This window comes from Nerophis ophidion, linkage group LG20, assembly GCF_033978795.1.
Source record: "Nerophis ophidion isolate RoL-2023_Sa linkage group LG20, RoL_Noph_v1.0, whole genome shotgun sequence".
Classification (NCBI taxonomy): domain Eukaryota; kingdom Metazoa; phylum Chordata; class Actinopteri; order Syngnathiformes; family Syngnathidae; genus Nerophis; species Nerophis ophidion.
In genome coordinates, this window is record NC_084630.1 from 41463883 (window position 1) to 41483147 (window position 19265).

The following is a 19265-nucleotide window of genomic DNA, read 5'->3' on the forward strand; positions in this document are numbered from 1 at the left end:
GGCCACACTTTTTCTGCAGGCCAGCTACTTTTCAATGTAGCAAGTGGAGGGGATCTACCTCATTCATTTATATTCATTTATTTCTGAAAGAGAGGTTAACAAGTGAAATGTATTCAATGATAATACAATCATTATTAACATTCCTTTCTTTCATGAAGACAACAACATACAGTTGTGCTCAAAAGTTTACATACACTTGTACAGAACATGATGTCATGGCTGTCTTGAGTTTCCAATCATCTTTACAACTCTTATTTTTTTGTGATGTACTGATTGGAGCACATACTTGTTGACTTCATGAAGTTTGCTTCTTTTATGAATTCATTATGGCTCTACTGAAAATGTGAGCACATGTGCTGGGTCAAAAGTATACATACAGCAATGTTAATATCTGTTTACATGTCCCTTCGACCCAAAAAGGGACAAGTGGTAGGAAATGGATGGATTTCCCTTGGCAAATTTCACTGCAATAATGCGCTTTTGGTAGCCATATGCAAGCTTCTGCTTGAATTTTTGACCACTCCTCTTGACAAAATTGGTCTGGTTCAGCTGAATGTGTTGGTTTTTCTGACATGGACTTGTTTCTTCAGCATTGTCCACACGTTTAAGACAGGACTTTGGGAAGGCCATTCTAAAACCATCGTTCTAGCCTGATTTAGCCGTTCCTTTTACCACTTTTGACGTGCGTTTGTGGTCATTGTCCTGTTGGAACAGCTTTTTGCCATATTACCGTATTTTTCAGAGTATAAGTCGCACCCGCCGAAAATGCATAATAAAGAAGGAAAAAAACATATATAAGTCACATTTTGGGGGGAAATGTATTTGATAAAACCCAACAGCAAGAATAGACATTTGAAAGGCAATTTAAAATAAATAAAGAATAGTGAACAACAGGCTGAATAAGTGTAGGTTATATGAGGCATAAATAAGCAACTGCTATGTTAACCTAACATATTATGGTAAGAGTCATTCAAATAACTATAACATATAGAACATGCTATACCTTTACCAAACTATCTCTCACTCCTAATCCATAAATCCCATGAAATCTTATACGTCTAGTCTCTTACGTGAATGAGATAAATAATATTATTTGATATTTTACGGTAACGTGTTAATAATTTCACACATAAGTCGCACCTCCGGTCCAAACTATGAAAAAAAACTGCGACCTATAGTCCGAAAAATACGTTACTCCTTTTTATACACTTTACAAGAGCGGCAAACTCCGTAGCTTGTTAGCTTGTATGCCCTAATCTTCGGAGACTCTTAATTTGTTAGCGCAGGCAGGATGAAGCAGGGCTTCTATTGTGAAGATGTCATGTCTATGTGATCATGTTTTGTTTTAGTCGTGTTCTGTTTGTTTTTTGGCCACTCAGTTCCTGTTTTTGCACTTCCTGGTTTGTTTTGTCACCATGACTACCCATTAGTTTTCTTCTGTCCTCATGTCTCACACCTGTTTTCACTGATTATGTCACTGCTATTTAAGCCTGTCTGTTTCTGTTCTTCATCCTGGCAACATCACCGTCTACCACCTTCTTCCACCATCTATCACCCTTGATCACGCTCTCCAAATCCATGCCAATGATCCATGCCCCTTGTCTTTTTCCAAGGAAGTTGTTTGTTACTCATGCCATTGTGCAAGTGTTTTGTTTTATGAGCAAGTTTTGTTTCTTTAGTCAGTTGTGAAGTGAAGTGAATTATATTTATATAGCGCTTTTCTCTAGTGACTCAAAGCACTTTACATAGTGACACCCAATATCTAAGTTACATTTAAAGCAGTGTGGATGGCACTGGGAGCAGGTGGGTAAAGTGTCTTGCCCAAGGACACAACGGCAGTGACTAGGATGGCGGAAGCGGGAATCGAACCTGCAACCCTCAAGTTGCTGGCACAGCCACTCTACCAACCGAGCTATACCGCCCCCCCAGTTTTGTACCTCCGCCCTTGTGCGCCTGTTTTGTAGTTATAGTGTTGAATAAAAATATGTACTTGCATTCACGCCTTGCCCGCGCCAACTTTTCTTTGCCTTCTGGAAAAAACAAACCCCAAAGTCCACTCCAATCACTTTGCACCTCGGGAAAATAATCCACACCCACGTCCTAGTCCTGACAGACGACAGGAACTGTGCAGTCGGTCTTTAGAGTTTGGATGGCAGGTACGGCGCGAGAGTATGTTGAAATTAGGGATGCACCGAAATGAAAATTTGTGGCCGAAGCCGAATAAAATTTAAACGCTTGGCCGAAGGCCGAATACCGAATAATGAATGCAGTTTTTCACAATTTTTTTAATATTGCATAAATAGCCTAGAATAAATATTTAGACATGTTTTTCAAATAAAGTAATTTTTTATTGAATATTGACATTTTTTAAATATTCCAGTAGCCTTTGCTTTTCAAAAAAAGCACGTTTTTCATTTATATTAGGCCTTCAAACAAAACATGCATTCCCCCCAAAAATAAAGTGCATTAAAGTGGATAAACCCACAACAAATGAATTATTGTCCTTTTGGCAAAAGTCTGCTTAGCCACAGTAGATATGCTAATAATGTAAACAGAAGGCTCAAGTAAATCTCAATAAGTGTGTGCTTGTAACCTCATACACTTATACAGGTAGCCTACACAACAGACTAATAATGTAAACAGAAGGCTCAAGTAAATCTCAATAAGTGTGTGCATGTAACCTCATACACTTATACAGGTAGCCTACACAACAGGCTAATAATGTAAACAGAGGACCCACTAAATCTCAATAAGTGTGTGCTTGTAACCTCATACACTTATACAGGTAGCCTACACAACAGGCTAATAATGTAAACAGAAGGCTCAAGTAAATCTCAATAAGTGTGTGCATGTAACCTCATACACTTATACAGGTAGCCTACACAACAGGCTAATAATGTAAACAGAGGACCCACTAAATCTCAATAAGTGTGTGCTTGTAACCTCATACACTTATACAGGTAGCCTACACAACAGGCTAATAATGTAAACAGAAGGCTCAAGTAAATCTCAATAAGTGTGTGCTTGTAACCTCATACACTTATACAGGTACACAACATATCCCAACGTCACTGCACGTTGGTTGATTGCGTCACCTTGTCAAAAAATTGCGTCACACGCCACTATTCGGCCTTGTTTTTAACTTATTCCACCGAAAGCCGAATGTGGCTTTTTTTGCCATATTCGGCCGAATATATTCGGTTACCGATTAATCGGTGCATCCCTAGTTGAAATAAAGTGTTTCTGGCCTTCCTGTCGGTCGTTTTTTCTTAATAATGATCTGACAGTAGCCGGCATCATCTCACAATACCCCCCGGGTGCCTTGAAAGTCAATCAAGTGACAATCAAGTGACGTCATGGTCTATTTTTTTAATGCCTGGGCGTGTGATGGACTGACACACCCTCCGCCATCCACGTAGTGGGCACCCCTGTTTTTACATTGTTGTAGTAAAGAGGACAAATAGGATGATTGGGCTGTGTACGGAACAATGCATGATGGATGTAGCGGTGCTAAATAATGTACACATGCACAGCTAAGTATGAGGCTTGGCACTTACCAGATGAAACTTTAACGGCCTGGAATAAAAGGGAGGCGAAAAGCCCCGAGGTAGCGCAGCCAAGGCCATTATGGGTAAATCACTATATCAGGATAGCAGCCATTTGAAAAGGTATTACCATGCAGCGGGGGTTATAACAACACGATAAGGGAGAGCCGATAGGGGAAGAGAGCTGGGTACACAACACAACAGCTGATGGAGGGCTTGGCCAGCATAGGAGATGAAAGAAAAGGCCATTTATCAGAGCTCAGCCTTGAAATAAGTAAGGCAGCAAAGTGTGTCTTACCGAGGCGGAGGCACTGGCGCAGGATGCCGCCCGACGACATGTTCTTCTCCGCCTCGATCTCGGTGAAGTTGAGCGAGCTGGCGAAGACCAGCACGTCCGCCAGGCTGACGAGGCGCTGCAGGAAGGTGACGGAGGCCTCCAGCGTCAGGCCCTGAGACGCCTCGATGTTCTCCAGCTCGTGCTGCCGGCCAAGATGAGAAAGGAGTGGCGTTGAGTCGAGATGCACGCTTTTAGGAACGTTGTCCGATGGCAAGCGGACGCGTGAGGAAAGATATTTCGCGGCAGGAACGGACAAGTAACTAAGTAGGATTAAAAAAAATATACACTTTTTTTGTATTTTGTGGGAAACAAAGTTCTCCAGATGCATTCTTGTGCTATTATGCGGACTGGACACTGGCCGAGAGTGGAGTCGGCTGTCTTGGTTGCTTTGTTGGGTCTGCTTCTGTCTCTGGCCATGCTCCCTCCACCCCAGCAGACGATGGCGTGGAACACCGCAGAGGCCACCACAGTGTATGTTTATTTTACTTTCTATTCATAGCTGTATGTAGAAGTGTCTGCTTGTATCTGCTGCTTTAATGTCTTTAATGTCCTCTGTGTTCTTTGATGTTTGATGTTTCCCTCTTACACACATGGAAGAGGGATGTGTACTATGGCTATGAGTTGTTTTCCCCTTGGTCTCAGTCTGCACCCCCACTCCAGGGCCCAGGCTAAGACCGATTTTTTTTATTTTATTTTAATCTTCTATTCTTTTCTCCCATCCCCCCTGTTTACCTGTATCTCATCTTTTTTGTAAGGGGCGCTGGAAGCCGGCAGACCTGTCAGCGATCCTGTTCTGTCTCCCTGTAATGTTTGTCTGATCTTGAATGGGATTGTGCTGAAAATTGTAATTTTCCTGAAGGAACTCTCCTGACGGACTAAATAAAGTACTATCTAATCTAATCTAATCTAATCTATTAGACAACTAAGTATTTCCTCATGTAGGGACTTGCTGTGTTTATTTACTCAACTGCAGTAAGTAGCAGGCATCTAATAGGGTAAGACTTCCGATGTACAAATCTACTTTGAGAATCAGAACAAATAATAGCATCTACTCAGTGGCCTAGTGGTTAGATCAGGGGTCGGGAACCTTTTTGGCTGAGAGAGCCATAAAAGCCAAATTTTTTAAAGTGTATTACCGTGAGAGCCGTATCATATGTTTCAACACTGAATACAACTAAATGCATGCATTTTTTAAGTAAGACCTACTAGTATAAGTCTTATATTTTTTATCATTTTTATTCTGAAGCTAATCAATAATGAATAAAATACTTCTTTGGCAACACTAAATGGTCGCTAGTGTGTGAATGTGAGTGTGAATGTCGTCTGTCTATCTGTGTTGGCCCTGTGATGAGGTGGCGACTTGTCCAGGGTGTACACCGCCTTCTGCCCAAATGCAGCTAAGCTAGGCTCCGGCAACCCCCGCGACCCCAAAAGGGACAAGCGGTAGAGAATAGATGGATGGACTGCTTACCATTGATGGGACTTATTGAACAGGTGCGGTTGGAAACGGATGGATGGATTAAAATGCATAAGAATGTTTTATATGTTAAACGTTATTTTTAACACCGATTACTGGCGGAATTATTCATTACTAATCGTGTTAAGTAATGTCAGCTAAGATCTATTTGAGAGCCAGATGCAGTCATCAAAAGAGCCACAGGTTCCCTACCCCTGGGTTAGAGTGTCCGCCCTGAGATGGGTAGGTCGTGAGTTCAAACCCCGGCCGAGTCATACCAAAGACTATAAAAATGGGAGCCATTACCTCCCTGCTTGGCACTCAGCGTCAAGGCTTGGAATTGGGGGTTAAATCACCAAAAATGATTTTCGGGCGCGGCCACCGCTGCTGCCCACTGCTCCCCTCACCTCCCTGGGGGTGAACAAGGGTGATGGGTCAAATGCAGAGGACACATTTCACCACATGTAGTGTGTGTGTGTGACAATTATTGCTACTTTAACTTAATTTACGGAAGGCCTGGTTCGGTTGGCGGAGCGGCTGTGCCAGCAACTTGAGGGTTCCAGGTCCGCCATCCAAGCCACTGCCGTTGTGTCCTTGGGCAAGACGCTAAACCCAACTGTTCCCAGTGCCACACTGGTTTGAATGCAGCTTAAAAATGTAGATATTAGGTTTCACTATGTAAAGTCACTAGAGCAGTGGTTCTCAACCTTTTTTCAGTGATGTACCCCCTGTGAACATGTTTTTAATTCAAGTACCCCCTAATCAGAGCAAAGTATTTTTGGTTGGAAAAAAAGAGCTAAAGAAGTAAAGTGAATTATATTTATATAGCGCTTTTCTCAAGTGACTCAAAGCGCTTTTACATAGTGAAACCCAATATCTAAGTTACATTTAAACCAGTGTGGGTGGCACTTGGAGCAGGTGGGTAAAGTGTCTTGCCCAAGGACACAACGGTAGTAACTAGGATGGCACAAGCGGGAATCGAACCTGCAACCCTCAAGTTGCTGGCACGGCCACTCTACCAACCGAGCTATATTAAATATAACTTAGTATTTATAAATATAGTGTCCGCCCTGAGATGGGTAGGTTGAGAGTTCAAACCCCGGCCGAGTCATACCAAAGACTATAAAAATGGGAGCCATGACTTCCCTGCTTGGCACTCAGCGTCAAGGCTTGGAATTGGGGGTTAAATCACCAAAAATTATTTCCGGGCGCTGCCACCGCTGCTGCCCACTGCTCCCCTCACCTCCCTGGGGGTGAACAAGGGTGATGGGTCAAATGCAGAGGACACATTTCACCACATGTAGTGTGTGTGTGTGACAATTATTGCTACTTTAACTTAATTTACGGAAGGCCTGGTTCGGTTGGTGGAGCGGCTGTGCCAGCAACTTGAGGGTTCCAGGTCCGCCATCCAAGCCACTGCCGTTGTGTCCTTGGGCAAGACGCTAAACCCAACTGTTCCCAGTGCCACACTGGTTTGAATACAGCTTAAAAATGTAGATAATAAGTTTCACTATGTAAAGTCACTAGAGCAGTGGTTCTCAACCTTTTTTCAGTGATGTACCCCCTGTGAACATGTTTTTAATTCAAGTACCCCCTAATCAGAGCAAAGCATGTTTGGTTGAACAAGGGGATGGGTCAAATGCAGAGAATAATTTCGCCACACCTAGTGTGTGTGTGTGTGTGTGTGACTATCATTGGCATTTTAACTTTAACTTTAATATACATTTTATTATGGTCGGTCCCTAAAGGGTGTCTGGATGTCCTATTTTTATTTCTTATCCTGTCTCTTTCATCCCCTTCAAAATCCACCTTAAATATAAGCTTTACAGATGCCACGTGTAGAAATGCTGCTGCTACTGGAGCGGAGGAATTACAGTAGGCTACTTTTACGAGGCATCTAAACCTGAGAACTAAACTTGCAAAGGAATTGACGGCTATCTATAACTACATTTAGTAGCAAAGGGCACAAATAAATCTGCCTCTGAACAGACTTGGCCGGGTCACACAAGCAAAGAATCCCATAAAAAAAGCCACAGACGCTGAGGTCAGACGGCAGTAAAAAAAAAAACCACACACGAGCTAACAACGTTAGGGGAGCAGCTAACAGCGGGCTAATGCGATTGGCAAAAGGTCAATGCGGATGGATAACTTCCTGTGCACTCACGGAGGAGGAGGTGGCGGCGGAGAGCAGCGGCAGGATGCCTCCGCAGGCCATGACCAGGTTGTCCACCACCTGGGAGACGAGGTGCACGCTGTTGTGCACAAACACCACGTTGTCGGCGCTGTTCACAAAGTCCAGAACCGTCTTGCTGGAGTGGCTGAAAAGCGAGAGAAGGACGTAGACGTGAGGAGATGGATTCTGTACGCCACACGGCAGACTGCAACCTGCTATAAAAGCTGTCTGGATCGCCCCTGCGAGGCATCCATCCTACGGCTCTTCACGTAATTTACAGACCTGAATAAGGTGTGACAATGTTCAGAGCTCTGGCAGCAGTTGCTGTGGTTAGTTGGGTAGCTGAGCACACAGCAGAAAGACTTCCACTGTGCTGTGGCATCATGACATACTCATCAAGTCTTTTCATCATCGCGGTTATTTACTTGCGGTAGAAACGACAAATGACGACAAGCATCATTTGTCGTTTCAAAGTTACCAGATGTACAGTTCAGGACACGCCTCCTCCTCATTCAATGTCTTTTCATGACTATTTACATTGTAGGTTGTCACATCAAAACTAGGAATGAACACATGTGGAGTTATGTACTTCACAAAAAAAGGTGAAATAACTGAAAACATGTTTTATATTCTAGTTTCTCCAAAATAGCCGCCCTTTACTCTGATTACCGTATTTTTCGGAGTATAAGTCGCTCTGGAGTATAAGTCGCACCGGCCGAAAAATGCATAATAAAGAAGGAAAAAAACATGTATAAGTCGCACTGGAGCATACAGTAATTCCTTGAATTGCCGCCGGGTATATAGTATGCGCCTGCCTTGAAATAATTAGCATATGCCAAGAATTTCCAACCGGGTCAAACTCGTCAGGTCACGAATGACACTTCACCTGTCATCATTTTCAAAATGGAGGAGGCTGATTTCAATCATTTGAAATCGCATAAAGGGAAGAAGATTAAGAGCTATTCAGTAGGATTCAAGGTCCAAGCTATTGAATATGCTAAAAAGAACAGTAAGCAGCTATGTTTTATTAATATACCGTAGCTGCGTGTGTCAAATATGAGTCATTAAATGACTCCCGCCTCCTGGTGGTAGAGGGCGCTAGTGATCCTTCTTGCGACTACTCTGCTGCAGGAGAAGTGACAACAAGCAGCAAGAGTGAGCAGCCATCGTTTATTTTTTCCTCTCGCCTGCACTTTTACATATCTAAAATAAAACAGTTTTCTAAACTGGACTTTCAATCGAAGCAGGAGGTAATAAAGGAAGATCTCCATCGAGACAGAGAGACTTTTAAAATTGAAGAAAGATAAGGAAGACTTCTATAAACAAGTTATCGATACTTTTGATCAGAAGGAGCTGTGCATGGACTTCATTTATAAGTAAAGGTAAGACCATAATAACTTTTTTTTTAATTAAATGTGCTTTTCATGATGGTATCCTTACATCACACTCAGATTTATAAGCGCAGGCCTAAATTTACCGCATGCCTTTGGTAGACGCCAGAGTGAGAAGAGGTTAAAACTAAATTTATGATATTTGGTACCAAAACTGAGGTATCTAATGAAGTAAATATTAAAATAAATAATTGATTATAAATTATCATGGAGACAACATGTAAATTATATAAAAACAAAAATATCAAAAACACTTGGTGTTTTGTATAAAACTAAAGAATTACTTAATTATAATTCTTTGTTAACAATTTATTATACTTTGATACTTCCATACATGACATACTGTGTAGAACTCTGGGGAACCACTTTTAAAACCATAATTAATGACATTGTTTTGCTGCAAAAAAAGCTGTACGGCTAATAAACAAAGCAGGATATTATGACCATACCCATCCATTATTTGTTAAATCAAAACTTGTGAAATTTCAAGATATTGTTTATTATAAAATAACACAGATAATGTTCAAAGCAAAAATAAATACTCTTCCAGATGGAATTCCAAAATACTTCTCTCTACAGACCAGCAAATACAATCTAAGAGATGAATCTAAGTTTATTTGACCAAAAGCAAGACTAGTTGTTAAACGTAGAAGTTTATCTGTTCTCGGTGTTCATTTGTGGAATTCTGTTGGTAAAGAAATACAAATGAGTGACTCAGTATTTAATTTCAAAAAGAACATGTCACAATGTATTCTAAAAAGTTATGTGAACTAGAAATTTATGTTTGTTTGGTTAAATGTTGTATTTAGAAGGTATGCATGTTTATCTATCTACAAAAAAAAAGCATGTGTGTAAGTACATATTTTTGTATTATTTGTTAAAGGGCAACTTAAATGTAAACGCTGAATGACGATATTTCTTTTTGTATTACAAAATTATTAGAAAAGGTAACTTAATTGAATGTAAAAAAAATTATGTTGGGCATATAAGCTTTTTTGCTTCTTCCTGTTTCAGTCATGTTATTCATTTTTGAATCGTGATCCATGTTTGAATATGTTTTTGTTAGACTGAAAATAAACTGAAACTGAAATCAATGAGCGCGTTGGCGGCAATTCAAGGAAATACGGTAGTCATGAAAATAAAGAAAACACATTAAATGAGAAGGTGTGTCCTAACTTTTGGCTTGTGCTGTATTTCCTTACTTATTTATATATTTTTTTACTCATTGATTTACTTTTTTTAATGTTCTGTTAAACCACTAATGGTAACATAAGCTAGCCGGTGGTTGTTATAGGTTTTGGTTTGAAAAACGTGACTTAGGCAAAGTTGCACACACACCTTTTAAACCAAAACATGTATTTTAAAAATTAAAACAGTTGATAAAATCAAACCAATTCTGTTTCAGTGTCAGATAACCGGACACCTGCCCTTACCTCCTCCACATTTGCACGTCTGTCTCGATGGCAAACAGCAGGTCGGTGAGGAGACGCTGGTGCATGTGGGACCAGCGGAACTCTGGGATGCGGAACATGGTGGATCGCGGCGCTGAGGTTCCGCTCTCTCTCGGCTGGCCTGAGGGACCGGCGGTGGCTGCCGCTGGTCCTTGGCTTGTCTCCTACACAAACACGCCCACAAAAAGCATTATTATCATCTAGTTACCAGAAATGTGGCCGACTTGCTGATATGAAAACTACTTTTTGCCAGCAATTGCTAAACATAGGGAGCATTAGTCAGATTATATCTTAAGACGGATGTAATACATCTATTTCCAATGTTTGTAGAAAATACTAGTAAATGAGTTCAATAAAGTTAGCATATCAGTTTTGAAACGCATAGATGCAATGATTGGAATCCGACCAAAACGTTTGTAAAAATGTCTCAAAAGTTGCCCAAAAATGTCGCTCAGGTCACTTTTACATGATTTATTATATTAACCTATTAAGGCCCAAGCTGTTTGTTTACATGTTTTTTTATTTCTCTTTGGGCTTACTGGACCTTAATTTGAATAAAAACTAAAAATCGTCTTTTGATACGATGTACTTAGTCCATAAGTACACAAACGTGTACTTCATGTTTACTGACATGCTTATTCTTATTTTTACACTTCTTTTTCCAAGTTCCATTGTATGTTATACTCTTCTGACACCACCAGATGGCAGTATAAGTGTCCACATAAGTGGCCATAAGACCCCAATTCAGTAGTGTACACAATTTTGGAAATAAGAGCTAAAAGGTGCTGTCGCATGTGGCCACTAAGCCTTGATAAAAAACACTTGACTTCTTTTTATACTTGAGTGACAATTACAAAAATTGCTTAGAACAGTTAGCAGTGTGCACAAAAAAAAGATTCACACCCGAATCGAGATACTGCTTTTTGCAGTGTGAATCCATTTTGAATCGGGGTGACATAGTATCTTATTTAGCTCTTATTTCCAAAATTGTGTACACTACTGAATTGGGGTCTTATGGCCACTTATGTGGACACTTATACTGCCATCTGGTGGTGTCAGAAGAGTATAACACACAATGGAATTTTGAAAAAGAAGTGCAAAAATAAGAATAAGCATGTCAGTAAACACTTTTGTGTACTTATGGACTAAGTATATCACATCAAAAGATGATTTTTAGTTTTTATTCTAATCAGGGTCCAGTAAGCCCAAAGAGAAATAAAAGAACATGTAAACAAACAGGTTTCGAAAAAGTTTTAAAACAATTATTATACCAAGTTATACATTGCGAGGATCGGTTTGAATGGATTCTGAAACAAATAGTTAATCCAGGAATCAAAATCGTATCGAATCGTTAGATGCCCAAAGATTCATACCGCTAGTTAGTACAGAATCTATGATGACGAAATTACGACCTTGGATCCTATTATTTCTACTAACAAATTGGATTATGCTCCACCTGAGAAATTGCAGGTTTTGTGTTTGTTTTGATAAAATCCTGCTAAGGAATGAAAAAGATGAATACCTTCAGTTCCAGCCTCTCGGTGTCTAAAGCCACGTTGGCCACATCCAGTCGGGCTATCTTGACCTCTTTGGTCTTCTGGACGGCAGGGCTTGGTACTAAGCTTTTGGATGGAACGTCCACCGTAGCGGGAGCAGTGCTGGTGGTTGTGGCGTCCGAGAGGGATGAAAGGACAGCAGCCGTCTCCTGGTCAGTAGAGGTAACGGCGGGCTGCTGGTCCGACAATTCCTCTTGGACTGGTTCTTTCTGTGGCTCTGTGACATTTAGTTCTGGTGTGTCACCTGGTGCAGCCTCTACACTCTGACCTTCATTGGTTTCCTGGACTATAATTGTTTCCTTTTCTTTGTCTTCTTCCTTCAAGTCTTGTCCGTCATTTCCCCCTGTTCCCTCTTCCTCCTTTACCGTCGCCCCCACTTGGTCTTCGGATGCAGCCAAAGTATTCGAGTACTCCTCTTGGTTGTCGCTAACAGAAGACACATCAACCAAATCTTCATTGAAAACCGAGGCACCGCCCACTGCGCTGTTGTCCAGAGAGGTGGCGGGCTCCGGGGACGTTTGGTCATGGTTGCAGACTTCTTCCAACAACACCGGAGTCACTGAGTCTACTTCATCCGAAGGGTCTTTGGACAGAGATGTTTTTTTGTTGTCCACATCTTTCACCAGCTCGTCATCACCTGTTCCAAGTTTTTGTGTGCCGTTATCTTCAGTCTGCTGAACCACTTGTTGGTTTGCACTTTCATCCTGTTTATCGACCACAACCTGAACCTCAGCTTGTTCATCAGAAGCCTCCACGACCTGAACCTCAGCTTGTTCATCAGAAGCCTCCACGACCTGAACCTCAGCTTGATCATCAGAAGCCAGTTTTTGCTCATCCTCCACCACTTGGGACACAGTGATGGACGCCTCTCCAGGAGACGGGTCGGCGGAAGGCTCTGAGTCCACAGTGAGCTCGATGACGGTGGACGGGGGCGTGCCCTCTGCTGGTTGTCCGTTCACACAAACCGCTGTCTCTGAGCTCTGGCTGACTCCAGACACGGTTCGGATGGTTCCCAGAGACCCCGCAGACTGGTACTGGCGGAACATACGGGACAGGCCGTCTTTGTGCAGCTCAAAGGTGACCTAAAAATACACAAGGTAAAAGACAAATGTGGCTGCTGTGTACTGGAGAATTAGAATCCTATTTTTACTAGGTTTGGTTAAAGTTAGGGAAACATTTCCTTGCCAAATAAAGCAATAGTGTACGGGAGAGCTCAAGCCTCGTTTGTGAATTTCTATTTCACGATTAATAAAATATCTATTTCTTGATCCATCTATTTAATTTCCACCAAGTTTGCCAGTTTGGTTAACATTTCCATTTGTTTCCAATGTAAAGACGCCAAACATTTTCTAATAGAACTGTGGGAGCCTCAATGATGTTGAAGTTAATTTACATTTTCCGGGAGGTGCTTTATGTTTATTCAGCCAAAAGGGGACTATTTACTGTTATTTAAATAATATGAAAATGTATATATTGCATGCTTAGAATAATTATAAGGTACACTTTAGTTGTAATTATTACATTTGTCTGAATAATTTGATGACGTACTACTTTCATACTTGCCAACCATGAGACCTCCAAATTCAGGAGATGGGGGCGGTGTTGAGGTGTGTGAGTGTGTGTGTGGTGGGGGGGTGTATATTTTCAAGTATTTCTTAAATATATATATATACATATTCCAATATTAACCGATACCGATATATACAGTCGTGGAATGAACACATTATTCTGCCTAATTTTGTTATGATGCCCCGCTGGATGCCTTAAACGATGGGTGTCAAACTCTGGCCCGCCTTATAATTTAATTTGGCCCTTGAGGCAATATCAATTTAGCATTAGAGCTGGCCCGCCGGTGTTATAACACCGCATTCACCGCTAATACTCATACTTGCCGACCCTCCTAATTTTCCCGGTAGACTCCCGAAGTTCAGTGCCCCTCCCGAAAATCTCCCGGCGCAACCATTCTCCCGAATTTCTACCGATTTCCACCTGGACAACTATATTGGGGGCGTGCATTTAAGGCACTGCCTTTAGCGTTCTCTACAACCTGTCGTCACGTCTGCTTTTCCTCCATACTAACAGCGTGTCACATAATATTTGTGGCTTTTACACACACGCACAAGTGAATGCAAAGCATACTTGGTCAACAGCCATACAGGTCACACTGAGGGTGGCCGTATAAACAACTTTAACACTGTTACAAATATGCACCACACTGTGAACCCACACCAAACAAGAATGACAAACACATTTCGAGTGAACATCCGCACCGTAACACAACAGAACAAATACCCAGAACCCCTGGCAGCACTAACTCTTCCGGGAAACTTCCAGCAAACTGACCAATAATTAACGTTTTATTCATGCATTTTCTCTTGCTACTTCAAGGCTTGAATGTTTGCTTCATTCATTATTGTTATTTTATTTTCAAATGTATTATTAGCCTGTGGAAAAAATTTGATATTTACCTCAGAAGATTGCAAAAAAAAAAAAAAAAGGCATAACATTCTTATTTAAATTTTATTTGATATGCCATTGATATATTTTTCGCAGTTTTTTTTTCATAGTTTGGCCGGGAGTGCGACTTATACTCAGGTGCGACTTATGTGTGAAATTATTAACACACTGCCATAAAATATAAAATACAGAAATTTAAAATCACAGAAATTGATTTTAAAATATTTAGCTTTTTATGGCTCTCTAAACCAAAAAGGTTCCCGACTCCTGTTCTATATGTTATAATTATTTGAATGACTCTTACCATAATATGTTAGGTTAACATAGCAGTTGCTTATTTATGCCTCATATAACCTACACTTATTCAGCCTGTTGTTCACTATTCTTTATTTATTTTAAATTGCCTTTCAAATGTCTATTCTTGCTGTTGGATTTTATCAAATACATTTCCCCCAAAAATGTGACTTATACTCCAGTGCTACGTATATATATTTTCTTCCTTCTTTATTATGCATTTTCGGCCGGTGCGATTTATATTCCGGAGCGACTAATACTCGGAAAAATATGTTCAATTGCCCAGGTCTGGTATAAATGATATATATGAATGAAGTAGATCCCCTCCACTTAGTACATTGAAAAGTAGCTTGCCTGCAGAAAAAGTGTGGTTTAAAAACTCCCTTCATCTCGTATGTGCAGCAACTTCCCACCGATTAACCTCAATCGGCGTCTCCGGCCCCTGACTGCTCGTCTATAAGCGACAATGGTCGGCGGTGGCGTTTGAGGAAGAGCCCATCCTTGTAAGCGGCCGTAGATTAGCGGCAGATACGATCAGCCGGCGTGACGGCGAGCTGTGGCGAGCGCGTGTCCGGCATGGACAAGGGTCCTCCCACGCCTAATTCAAGAGCTCGCATTAATCACTGGGGCTGGAGGACAGAAACTACACCCCCTGAACCTGAGGCTATTTGGACAGCAGGAAGCAGGGTGAAAAAAAAATAATAATAATACAAATTGAAGCAGCGGAGTAGCAAGAAATTGACTAATTGGAATAAGAAGAAAGTAACAGGGAAGAAAAAGGCTGATTGTTTGTAATTAATTAGGCGTTATTGTTCTAAATTAGCCTGCTACAAGGCTGCTCATTAATCTTCCGTAGTGGGAGGCACTGACTGCTAATCCATAGCTGCCTTCTGAGTGCGCCGCTCTTTTCCCTCCCCTCGTGGTCGTCGCAACCTGCCCGCCATTCATTTAGCTTTAATTGGACGTTTAGCAGTGTGTGCAATTAAAAAAGAAAAGGCTGCAGTCGGAGCGCTGTGGTCCATGTGGGATGTGTTCAAAATGCTTCGGGAGGCACGCGAGCATACATGGAAAGCATGCAACTGCAAAAAAAAATGCAATACTCTGACAAATAGTCAATAAACATATTTTTTCAGGCTATAAGTCGCAGTTTTTTTTTTTCATAGTTTGGCCGGGGGTGCGACTTATACTCTGGAGCGACTTATGTGTGAAATTATTAACACATTACCGTAAAATAGCAAATAATAATATGTATCTCATTCGCGGAAGAGAGGAAGAAAATGTCAGCAATCATCACACACACATGTCAACCAATAAGAATTCGGCGGGAGAGGGTCATGGCAGAAGTGCATTGTGGGTCATGGGACGCTAACTGCTATATCAGGGGTCGGGAACCTTTTTGGCTGAGAGAGCCAAGAAGCCAAATATTTTCAAATGTATTTCCGTAAGAGCCATATGTGAATTATATTTATATAGCGCTTTTCTCTAATGACTCAAAGCGCTTTACATAGTGAAACCCAATACCTAAGTTACATTTAAACCAGTGTGGGTGGCACTGGGAGCAGGTGGGTAAAGTGTCTTGCCCAAGGACACAACGGCAGTGACTAGGATGGCGGAAGCGGGAATCGAACCTGCAACCCTCAAGTTGCTGGCACAGCCGCTCTACCAACCGAGCTATGCCGCCCATATAATATTTTTTTTAACACTGAACACAACAAAACGCGTGCATTTTTAAGAAAGACCAACATTTCTAGAGAGGTCTGTTATTCTTTGTGATAATATTGTTATTCTGAAGCTAACTATGGAGGGGGCGTGGCCTGCGAGCCTGCAGCGAAGCAGGGTATTGCCAGGACAGGCCTCGAATTCAGCGACAGATGCGTAGATGGCCCACCTGGGCCTTTTTATCTGATCACCTGTCGCTATGTTCTAAGCAGCAGCCAGGAGGAGAGACAGGCTTGGGGCTAGAAACCAGGGCGCGAGCGATAACGACAGAGAAAAAGACAATTGCTGGAAAGCAACTGAGAGACTTATTGAAAAATAAAACAATATTGTAACCTTGAAACTGGCTCTCATGCCAGTGCTTGGTGGTCTGAATTATTATTGGTTAGTGAGGGCAAGCCCCACACTAACCAATAATAAATAAATGACTTCTTACCAACTTCTTGAACATAAAAATGCATGACAATATTTTATATTTTGAACATTATTTTTAACACTGTGATTACAAGTGGAATTATTCATTACTTATCCTGTTAAGCAATGTCAGCTCAGATTTATCCGAGAGCCAGATGCAGTCATCAAAAGAGCCACATCTGGCTCTAGAGCCATAGGTTCCCTACCCCTGTGCTATATGCTACTGCCGTTGCTAATAAAATGGATCATTTCATCGTTGGCGGTAAGTTATAAAAACTGAGAAGGGCTGAACAAAAATGGCACCGAAAAGGAAATCATGTGCTGCAGATTACACAATATTTGATATTATTATTCATCCCATTTGCGGAAGAGACAAAGAAAATGTCAGCAATCGTCACACACGCATCAACCAATAAGAATTCGGCGGGGGAGCGTCATGGCAGAAGTGCACTTCTGTAGCAGTTCCATGTCTTCCTTTGAGCGATATGGTAGCGAGCAAGGCTATTTAAGTTGTTGCTGTCCTTCTTTGTGGGGACATTGTTGCTCGCCATGTCATGTCCGGATGTACTTTGTGGAAGTCATCTCTTGAAAAAATATTGTGGCTGCAGGTGAGTTAGGCTAAAAAGGATACAAATCGAATAATCATCTTAATTGATGGAAGAGGGGTTAGTGTGTCTGCCTCACAATGCGAAGGTCCTGGGTTTAATCCCAAATTCGTGATCTTTTGAATGTCCTCCTCGTGACTGCGTGGGTTCCCTCCGGGTACTCAGGGTACCTCCCACCTCCAAAGACATGCACCTGAGGATAGGCCCCTCCCACCTCCAAAGACATGCACCTGAGGATAGGCCCCTCCCACCTCCAAAGACATGCACCTGAGGATAGGCCCCTCCCACCTCCAAAGACATGCACCTGAGGATAGGCCCCTCCCACCTCCAAAGACATGCACCTAGGGATAGGCCCCTCCCACCTCCAAAGACATGCACCTGGGGATAGGCCCCTCCCACCTCCAAAGACATGCACCTAGGGATAGGCCCCTCCCATCTCCAAAGACATGCACCTGGGGATAGGCCCCTCCCACCTCCAAAGACATGCACCTAGGGATAGGCCCCTCCCACCTCCAAAGACATGCACCTAGGGATAGGCCCCTCCCACCTCCAAAGACATGCACCTGGGGATAGGCCCCTCCCACCTCCAAAGACATGCACCTAGGGATAGGCCCTTCCCATCTCCAAAGACATGCACCTAGGGATAGGCCCCTCCCACCTCCAAAGACATGCACCTGAGGATAGGCCCCTCCCACCTCCAAAGACATGCACCTAGGGATAGGCCCCTCCCACCTCCAAAGACATGCACCTGGGGATAGGCCCCTCCCACCTCCAAAGACATGCACCTAGGGATAGGCCCCTCCCATCTCAAAAGACATGCACCTAGGGATAGGCCCCTCCCACCTCCAAAGACATGCACCTGGGGATAGGCCCCTCCCACCTCCAAAGACATGCACCTAGGGATAGGCCCTTCCCATCTCCAAAGACATGCACCTAGGGATAGGCCCCTCCCACCTCCAAAGACATGCACCTGAGGATAGGCCCCTCCCACCTCCAAAGACATGCACCTAGGGATAGGCCCCTCCCACCTCCAAAGACATGCACCTGGGGATAGGCCTCTCCCACCTCCAAAGACATGCACCTAGGGATAGGCCCCTCCCATCTCAAAAGACATGCACCTAGGGATAGGCCCCTCCCACCTCCAAAGACATGCACCTGGGGATAGGCCCCTCCCACCTCCAAAGACATGCACCTAGGGATAGGCCCCTCCCATCTCCAAAGACATGCACCTAGGGATAGGCCCCTCCCACCTCCAAAGACATGCACCTAGGGATAGGCCCCTCCCACCCCCAAAGACATGCACCTAGGGATAGGCCCCGCCCACCTCCAAAGACATGCACCTGGGGATAGGCCCCTCCCACCTCCAAAGACATGCACCGATTGTAGCTGAGATAGGCACCAGCACCCCCAAAGGGAATAAGTGGTAGAAAATGGTTGGATGGATTATAACTGCTGCATTAAAGACATGTGCAATGTTTTTGAAGAATACCCTCCCTTCTACGTATGTGTTTATATGTGTATGTATGTATACATGTGCGTATAATCAATGCTCAAAGGAAAAACAGTAGAAATAATTCCGTCATTCACAATCCCTATGTAAGATAAGAGCACATTTTTTGTTTTTTTTGGCATTCTATGATAAAATAGCCAGTACAGGGTCGCTAATAATGAACCTTAAAAAAAATACACAAAAAAAAAAAATACTTTATTTACATGTCATAACCTGAATATTGAGCAAGAATTATTGATATTGTTATTATAAGTGCTAACGCCTCTGAGTTGTTGAGAGGTCATTGTAGATAATAAATCAAGCCTCTCTCCTGGATAGTAGAAGGTTGTGGACATAAACCAAGAAGTTGCTCTACTGTGA

The 19265-nt window shown here is 42.4% G+C and overlaps 1 protein-coding gene across 1 annotated transcript in view; it reads right to left on the reverse strand.

The window, feature by feature from the left end:
* lrba (LPS-responsive vesicle trafficking, beach and anchor containing) overlaps positions 1 to 19265 on the reverse strand; it is a 971728-nt gene that overhangs the window by 804713 nt on the left and 147750 nt on the right. Inside the window, exons 22-25 of the mRNA XM_061881243.1 lie at positions 11876 to 12991; positions 10336 to 10517; positions 7503 to 7656; positions 3844 to 4024 (exon numbers count right to left, since the gene is read on the reverse strand). Of these exons, the coding sequence (XP_061737227.1) occupies positions 3844 to 4024; positions 7503 to 7656; positions 10336 to 10517; positions 11876 to 12991 (1633 nt within the window). The remainder of the gene's footprint in view (positions 1 to 3843; positions 4025 to 7502; positions 7657 to 10335; positions 10518 to 11875; positions 12992 to 19265) is intronic.